This window comes from Erpetoichthys calabaricus, chromosome 5, assembly GCF_900747795.2.
Source record: "Erpetoichthys calabaricus chromosome 5, fErpCal1.3, whole genome shotgun sequence".
Lineage (NCBI taxonomy): Eukaryota > Metazoa > Chordata > Cladistia > Polypteriformes > Polypteridae > Erpetoichthys > Erpetoichthys calabaricus.
Genome location: NC_041398.2, coordinates 232978458 through 232987906, shown reverse-complemented (window position 1 = coordinate 232987906; position 9449 = coordinate 232978458). Strand labels below are relative to the sequence as shown.

General features: G+C 42.1%; 1 protein-coding gene across 3 annotated transcripts in view; it reads left to right on the top strand.

Moving 5' to 3' along the window:
• Positions 1-9449, top strand: part of LOC114652314 (folliculin-interacting protein 2-like) — a 129988-nt gene that overhangs the window by 110074 nt on the left and 10465 nt on the right. For all 3 annotated transcript variants that reach the window (XM_028802651.2, XM_028802653.2, XM_028802652.2), the window contains 2 exons: positions 185-341; positions 8818-9018. In XM_028802651.2, coding sequence (XP_028658484.2) covers positions 185-341; positions 8818-9018 — 358 coding nt within the window. The remainder of the gene's footprint in view (positions 1-184; positions 342-8817; positions 9019-9449) is intronic.

The window sequence follows — 9449 nt, the reverse complement described above, 5'->3', positions numbered from 1 at the left end:
CCCGGCCACACGACTTATGTATGTGGTCTGCTGCACAGCTCAATACAAAAACCACACGCTATTTATTTTATATCCGAGGCACTTGCAGAAAAAATGTATTTATAACTCTGCACTGAAATGTACCATGTTGCTTTGCTGTCATGTGTGCCTTATTTCTCACTAAAGTACTTTGTCCCATTTACAGATCAGAAACCACCAGCAAGCAAAATGTGACCAATTTTGGAAGATCGCTGTTTGGTGGCTACTGCCCCCAGTACATGCCTGATTTTGTTCTCCATGGAACAAACTCGGATGAACGACTGCGAAAATATCTGCTGGCTGATCTTGCTCACACCATACATGTAAGTATTGCAGAGCTGTGAACGTCCAGCCTTTTTGACAGTTTGGAGTATAAATTGCATTGGGTGCTACTGAATAAAGGATTCAGATTGGGGCAGCCATAGTGGACCACCATCCTCCATTTAGTCCTGTTCTTGTTATTTTAACCCTCAATCCTTGAAATGTTCCTTTGTGTCTCTGCACCTTCTCATTAGTTATGTGTGTGATCAATACTCTTCTGCTTACATGTTCCCCTTCTCTTTTTATCAACTACCCAAACCAGCTCAGTCTCGACTCTTTCTCATCCTTCAAGGTTTTTCCTACTTGTTTGTCTTTCCTGAAATGAAAACCTTAAAACTGCGATGGAGATTCTAAGCGCTGTGCCATTGTCATGTAAGTTGGCAAAATCATTAGCAACAATATCAGGAGTGTCCAGAAGGTGGAAGCACAGTGCAGATGAGCTGCATGATGTCAAGGTAGCTGTATAAAGATGGCAGCCCCACAGCAAATGTACACCAAAGAGGAGCAGTGCAGGGGTGAAACTTACCAAATCCATCAGTGATTAAAGACTCGCTACAAAGATGTCTGTTACTCCAGCAAGTGCACATCCACTATATTGCCCAAAGTATTGGGACACCTGTCTTTACACACACATAAACTTTAATGACATCCAATTCTTAATACATAGGCTTTAATATGGAGTTAGCCCACCTTTTGCAGCTATAACAGCTTCAACTCTTCTAGGAAGGCTTTCCACAAGGTCTAGGAGTGTGTTTATGGGAATTTTTGGTTCATTCTTCCAGAAGAGCATTTGTGAGGTCAGGCAATGATGTTGGATGAGAAGGCCTGGCTCGCTCTTCTGTCAGGTTGACATCAGGGCTCTATGCAGGCCAGTCAAGTTCCTCCACACCAAACTCGCTCATCCATTTCTTTATAGACCTTGCTTTGTGCACTGGTGCATGCACAGTCATGTTGCAACAGGAAGGGGACATCCCCAAACTGTTCCCACAAAGTTGGAAGCCTGAAATTGTCCAAAATGGTTTTGTATGTTCCTTTCACCTAAACTACGAGGCTAAGCCCATCCCCTGAAAAACAACCCCAAACCATAATCAACCCTCCACCAAACTTTACACTTGGCACAATGCAGTCAGGCAAGTACTGTTCTCTTGGCAACCGCCAAACCCCGACTCGTCCATCAGATTGTGTGATTCGTCACTCCAGAGGACACGTCTGCACTGCTGTAGAGTCCAGCGGCCGTGTGCTTTGCACCACTGCATCCGACGCTTTGCATTGCAGTTGGTGATGTGAGGCTTGGATGCAGCTGCTCGACCATGGAGACCCACTCCATGAAGATCTCTCTCTACACTGCACTGTTCTTGAGCTTTCAGAGGTCTGTAGCTATTGACTCTGCAGACAGTTGGCGACTTCTGCACACCTCAGCATGTGCTGTCCCCGCTCTGTGATTTTACGTGGCCTAGCACTTCGTGTCTGAGTTGCTCTTGTTCCCAATTGCTTCCACTTTGTTATAATACCCCTAACAGTTGACTGTGGAATATTTAGTAGCAAGGAAATGGACTTATTTCACAGGTGGCATCCTATCACGGCACCATGCTTGAAGTCACGGAGCTCCTGAGAGTGACCCATTCTTTCACAGATGTTTGTGGAAGCCATCTGCATGCCTAGGTGCTCGATGTTATACATCTGTGGCCGTGGAATTGATTGTAACTACTGAATTCAATGATTTGGAGGGATACTTTTGGCAACATAGTGTAGGAAGCAGCACGAGTTCTGTGACAGTCCCACTTCAACTGGGTCAGACACACCAAATAGTTACATCACTGCACTGAACCTTCATTCACCGATGAATTTCAAAAGGCAGATGCCAGGACACTGCACATGCTTCCATCTGCTGCCCACTCCTAATGTCAATGCTAATGATGGTACCACTTCACATGACAAAGGTATGCAATTTAAGGTTTTCATTTGACTCTCCTTATTTTTTTATTCTTTTTTTGTCTTTCATGTTTATTTTTCACCTTGTCTGTTCTTTTGAAGACTGCTGACCATAATATCATTCAGATCTCGGCAACATCCAGCCTTGTTCTAAGCTTTTAAGCTGTGGCCACTGTTTCTAATCAATACATCACTTTACTGTTTGTTATTTTACGAGATTTGTTCCTTTGATTGAGTATTCAGTTAACTTAAGACTTGTGCTCCTGGATCTACTGGTGCAAGTAACCAATGGCCACCTACCGTTTGTCAAAAGGGAGGAGTGAAAAAAGGCTTTGCAGGATGTCTGAGCTTCATTAAAAGTGCTTTATTGAGAAACTACAAAAATGCCAAAGCATACCAGCAGAAACATAGTTCAAACTCTCCTCCATCGATAAAAACAATGGCATGGATTTGGAGTTTCTAAAGGTACAGTTGTATCTCAGCCATACAAGTAAAAGAGGAGCATCGCTCCACAAGCTTTGACACCAAGAGGAATTTTTAATGTTAAAGCTATTTTCTATCATAGACAGAAGGAATGAACTAAAGAACTTTTATTTGTCCCCAGGGGGATATTTGGCTTTTTACAGAATATATTTAAGTACATAAATAGGTAGATAAATAAGCAAATACATAAATATGCACACACGCTTTAATAATAATAATAATAATTCATTACATTTATATAGCGCTTTTCTCAGTACTCAAAGCGCTATCCACACAGGGAGGAACCGGGAAGCGAACCCACAATCTTTCACAGTCTCCTTACTGCAAAGCAGCAGCACTACCACTGCGCGAGCTTTGGTCTGGACACACACAGAAATACTATAAAGCAAGAAAAATTCAAAAGTAAGCAAAGTTCTAACGTGGCAGTCCCAGTGAGGTGTTATACAGGCGTAATGCTGCTGTTATAAAGGACACCCCGCCATGCTTCCTGACACACTTCTGCTGAGTAATTTGCTAGCTGACAGTGTTCAGTGTTAGTGTGTCAGAGAGCGGATGTGCAGCACTGTCCATAATGGCATTCAGTTTTGTTTTAATTCTCTCCTTTCCTACGACCTCCATGGGGGTCCAGAGTGTATCCCATAACTGAGCCTGCACTTTGAATTAGCCTTTTAATTCGGTGGGCCTATCTTGAAGTGAAGTTACCAGCCCAGCACACCATAGCATAGAAATCACACTGGCCGTCACAGAATTATAGAATACTTGAAGGATGTCACTTCCCATATTTCACCTTGGTTCTTCGCACAAAACAGTGATAGACCGCTTGATCATGTCCGCACATTCTCTTTGCTAGTCATTTCATTGGCTTTCAGTTCTGCTTTTGAGATTATGAGAAGGCGATCAGAATGGGCCTGAAATGTTAGGCCAATTCAGACACACAACTATGCATCTTAGCACAAGGCTGGCCAAACTTTGACTTAACATTTCTGTGCTTAACTTTTCTTTTTTGCACTGGGACGCTGAGCTGAGTTATTTAGCCCACAAGTGAAACTTTGCTTTGATCCAATCAGCAGCATGCAAAAACACATTCCTTCCTGCATACATGCAAAAAGTGCAGTTTAATGATGCATTATATACATTAAAACAGAATTCTATAATAGTTACTTATTTCAGCAATATTGAATTTGGCCTATTTAAAAGCGTTATTACAGTCAGTATAAAACTGATGGAGTGGTGGCTATGAGGCTAGGGATCTGCACTGGCAGTCGGAAGGTTGTCGGTTCGAATCCCGTAAATGCCAATAGAGACTCTGCTCTGTTGGGCCCTTGAGCAAGGCCCTTAACCTGCAATTGCTGAGAGCTTTGAGTAGTGAGAAAAGCGCTAAATAAATGCAAAGAATTATTATTATTACTGGTTTAAATTTTAGCAGCAAGTATTGAATCCCAGATAGTAAAATTTGGAAATGTGTCTGGTCCTTTACAGTATTATCCATTGTTCTTTTTGCTCTTTTGTTCTACAGCTCTTGAAGCCCTAATTGCGATTATCCATGGAGAGCAGACCCCAATTGGATAATTCTCCTAAGGTTATTTTTGTTAGTCACAGGCAGACCCCCAAAATCAGACCAGGAATGAAAAATCCAGTACATTCTCAATATGGCAAGTTCTGTTGAATGCTGGTTGAATTTTTTCCTCAGCCTTCTTAATCGATCGCTGTGCTGTTGGCGTTTTTTGTATATGTACAGCACATTTTAATTAAATTTCAAGCTATTATCCAATATGGTCCCCAGATATTTAAAGATGCTAACTCTCTGAACTTGTGCTTCCTTGAGGAGCAGTGGTTATGCTTGTTCAGCTCACTTCCTACACTCAATAAGCCACATTTTTGTCTTCCTCACATTTAGTTGGAGGTTCTGTTAATGGCACCATCTCTTTGTTGTCTTGGCCTCTTCCTCAAAATGTGCCACATTGTTAGAGGTGTCAATCAAAGCTGTAAACGTGACAGCAAAACAATTGCTGTCAGATCTTCTCAAGCTGCAAGTACAGATAAAGGAGAGTATGAGGGTGATCTGTGTGACTTGCGGAGCTCCTATCAATAACTAATTGGACTGTAGGAATAGGATTATCAACCTTAATCATAGGCGGAGTGGTAGCGCTGAGGCTAAGGATCTGCGCTGGCATCGGTAAGGTTGCCAGTTCAAATTCCGTTACTGCCAGAAATGATCCTGCTCTGTTGGACCCATGAGGAAGGCCTTTAACCTGAAAATTACTCAAGGAATGCTGTACAATGGCTTGACCCTGCTCTTTGACCCCTAGAAGGTCTAGCGAAAAGACAATTTCCCCTCAGGGATTAATGCATCTGTGGTGGGCTGGCGCCCTGCCTGGGGTTTGTTCCTGCTTTGCGCCCTGGATTGGCTCCAGCAGACCCCCATGACCCTGTAGTTAGGATATAGCAGGTTGGATAATCCATCCATCCATCCATTTTCCAACCCGCTGAATCCAAACACAGGGTCACGGGGGTCTGCTGGAGCCAAACCCAGCCAACACAGGGCACAAGGCAGGGAACCAATCCAGGGCAGGGTGCCAACCCACCGCAGGACACACACAAACACTCCCACACACCAAGCACACACTAGGGCCAATTTAGAATCGCCAATCCACCTAACCTGCATGTCTTTGGACTGTGGGAGGAAACCGGAGCGCCCGGAGGAAACCCACGCAGACACGGGGAGAACATGCAAACTCCACGCAGGGAGGACCCGGGAAGCGAACCCGGGTCCCCAGGTCTCCCAACTGCGAGGCAGCAGCGCTACCCACTGCGCCACCGTGCCGCCAGGTTGGATAATGGATGGATTAATACATTGTGCCAAATGCCCAAATAAATCTGCTTCTTGTTAAGAAGAAAGTCCATAAACCATAGGGTGAGACGGGGCCTACCTATAACTCCTGTATTTTATTGCAGAGGATATCGGGTGTCATGCAGTTAAAGGCGGAGGTAAAGTCAATGCATAGTGTTCTCATAAAGGAGTGTGGTGTCTCCAAATGTGTGCAACTCGTGTGAAGAACTGTTGTGACCGCTTCCTCCACTGAACGGTTCTGTCTGTATGTGAACTGCAGTGGAATCGAACAGGAGCCATCCTGTAAAATAAGGCGAAACAAAGACCAGCCGCTCCAGACATTTTTGCTAAGAGTGAAGTAAAGCACCACTGGACAATAGACATTTACATCAGTGGGTCGAGTATTTCATGGAGTTGTGTTTCTTCTTTTGTTGTTTTGTTTTTTGTTTTCCTTTCTCCACATAATCTCAAAAGGAACAAAGATGTAGCCGCTTGGCCATTCAAATTTGCACTTTTCTCCAGAGGACTCTTGTTGTGTTGTGCCACATCCTGGATTGTCTCACAATTTTGTGATCTGGTGGCACAAGGTCTACTGAATTTTTTTTCCCAATTATTGTGGCAACGTCAAACAGAGCAAATAGTGCTGGACTTTGTGTAATTCATCACAAGCTGGCACTGTTTAGATTTAACTGACTCAAAATGGAGGTGTGAACATTAAATTTGTAAAAAAATAAATGCACCCACACTTATTCTAATGTAAATATGATGGGTAGAACTTTGCAAAATTTGAAAACACTTGGTCTACATACAGTATATTATAATATTGAGACCCATTAAATTTCATCTCAAAGCACTTGTTGAGCACGATATACTGTAGTAAGAGCAGCGATGTGCGAGAAGCAGGTGTGACTGTGGTGGGACCTTGTGGTTTACATTGCAGCCACTTATTGATACTCCCCATCATGTGCCCACCCAAATGTTGATCATCCAGCCAGCTATACCACCTGCACTTCAAAAATGGGTCATCATCCTGAAGCTAAGTATGTTCAGGCCCCACCAGTACTTGGATGAGAGACCATCTAGAAAAAAGCTGTGGTTGCTGCTAGAAGAGGTGTTGGTGAGGCCAGTAGGGGGCGCTTACCCCATGCTCTGAATGTGGGTCACAGTGCAGCGACAGGGACACTGTGCTGTAAAAGTGGTGCCGTCCTTCAGATGAGATGTAAAATCGTGGTCCTGAATCTCCAGGTCATAAAAGATCCCTGGGCATCCTTCATAAAGAGCAGGGTGTATCCCAATCCCACCTCAGCCTAGTCATTGTGGCCCCCTAATCGTCCCCCATGTCTAACTGGCTATCTCTCTCACTACTTCACCACCTAATAGCTTATGGGTGGTGAGCATACAGGTGCAAAAATGGCTGCTGTCCCATCATTCAGGTGGACGCTACACATTTCTGGTGGCTAAAGTGGCTCCCCACTCACTATGTAAAACACTTTGAGAAGTGAGAAGAGTGCTATCTAAATGTAATGAATTATTATTATTATCATCCCTCTCAAACAATCGCATACTTTAATACCGACTTCAGTCACCACATATAATGGCTCCACAATGGCCTAAATTTCAACTTTTGGTGTATAAATATGGACACCGGATCAAAAACATTTATTATGCCTCCTGTAAGTGTCTTTGTTATTTCAGCTGCTTTTATATACTTGATCTCAGTGTTCTGTTCATCTGATTATAAAAGATACAAATCTGCACATAAACATGTTCTAAGAAAGGTAAGCAGATGGTGTGGCCTTGCGGTTGAGGTAATCCGTGAGGATGTTGGTGTAATTTCTGATTTTGTCTTGCTGAGTCATTACCTTCTCTGGGCTCCAACTGCAAATACATGGAATTATAATATTTATTTGAGACTAGGGGGCTTCGCTCGCCAACCCCCAGGCCTGCGCTATGTGCTAGCCTCTTTGCGGTTCTGTCGCTCACGTATGGGGATGCGGATATACAATTTAAACAGATTTTTATTTTCATGGGAATTGTAACATATGCATAATAGACCTAACTGTTTTACACCTACAGCGAGTAATTAACCATATTAAAAAATAGTAAAATGTAATAATTTGAAAGTAAATTATGTTACATGTTGCGTTAGAGTTATTTGTTGCATAATATGATTTTGTGCTGTTTGGCTTTGAAATTAACATGCAAATACTTTTTAAACTTACACTTTTACTGTAAAACTTCAGTAAAAACAATTTTTTGAATTACATTTTCGTCAATATCACATTGAATTTTGATTGTGTGTTTGGACTTTCATTGTGACAAAGCAACGTATAACTGCCCGTGGTTGAATTTTGTTTCTTTCTCTCTATTAAATAAAATGACTTTTTCGAATGTTTGGCTCTGAGATTTGTTAATTCTTTGCAAAAGCTATTCTAACGGGAAACTGTTAATGTTTTAATACGAATGGCATGTCACGATCTCCTTTGTTGTCTAATGTTATCCGCAGAAGATGTACTACATTGCCTTTCTCGGGTACATCCTTCTTTTTATAGTAATTCATGCAGTGGAAGACCAGACAGTGTTAACGGTTGTAGACATTCTTCGGGATATTGTAAGTTGATGTTTTCATGTTCTGCACGATCACCACCAACTGTTTCAGCAGAGTCTATTGATGCACATTTAACCAATTTGCCGTGTAACCGATCGACATTTTTGGCGTTAATTCGTTTGACTTCATCGTTTCTCTGTGCTAGGATTGCCCGTGCACTCATTTTTTCTGTTGATAACACTTCATGATGAAGTTATTCGATAAGTTGTGGACATAATACGTCTTCTTTAATTGGGAACTTAGTGAGGAAAACGTTAAAATTTATAAGAGCTGAGAGAGCAGGAACTGTGTCTGTCAAAAGCATTCACACGAATGAGAGGTGACAGTACCATGTGCGTGATTGAATATGGTTGAGAGGAGGGCGTGACTTGAAAAAATCTCATGGCCAAAGTCTAGTCTTGCTGGACTTGAAAAAAATCTTCCAAAAAGTCTCGTCTCGTCCCAGGATTTTTTATATAAAATAAAGAGATGTGCACTTACAAAGCACCTAGAGGGTGGCCTTCACTATTACAAAGTTGTTATATAAAAAATAAAGGTGTAGATAGAAAGGTATACTTTTGAAATTTCCTCATTTGGTACATTTTAAAGATGTTGTGCAACGTTTCGTGTCTGCTGTTTGTTTCAGTGTCCAGCATTAGATGAGCCCATTGCTGAAGCTGTCTGCATCATTGCCGACACTGACAAGTGCACCGTGCAAGTGGCCACAAGTCAGAGAAAGACGATCGACAACGGAAACCTGGGGAAAGATGTTCTGGTCTCCAGTTTGGTCTGCCACCTCCTCCAGTCAATCCTGCAACTATATAAACTAAACCTCTCTGCTGATTTTGTAAGTTGTCTCTTTCTTTACACCTTTTTCAGGGCCATGCATTGCAAGCAGTTGGACCTCTTTAGATAGTGTATTATTATTATTTTTTTGTCTGATATTTCACCTTTACCATCATCATTTTCATTCTGTTTTTCCCCAGTGAAGGTAACAGTGACAAAAGAATACTAGGAAAGCTAAAAGAGAGAAAAATAATGCAGAAAAGATGAAAGATGGCCCAAAAGCGATTCATTTAGTATTTTAATAGTAAAAGAACAGTCAAAAAGAGGTGAATTGCATTAGGACTTAAAATATACGGGCAGTGTAATCACAAATGATCCAAATTTGCATTTTTCTGAGGTTTACACGTGTGAAGAAGTCGACAAAAACCTCTAAACAGTAATATATTCAAGGAAGTACTTTGTGATTTGGAAACTGTAGAGGAGGAGTGATGC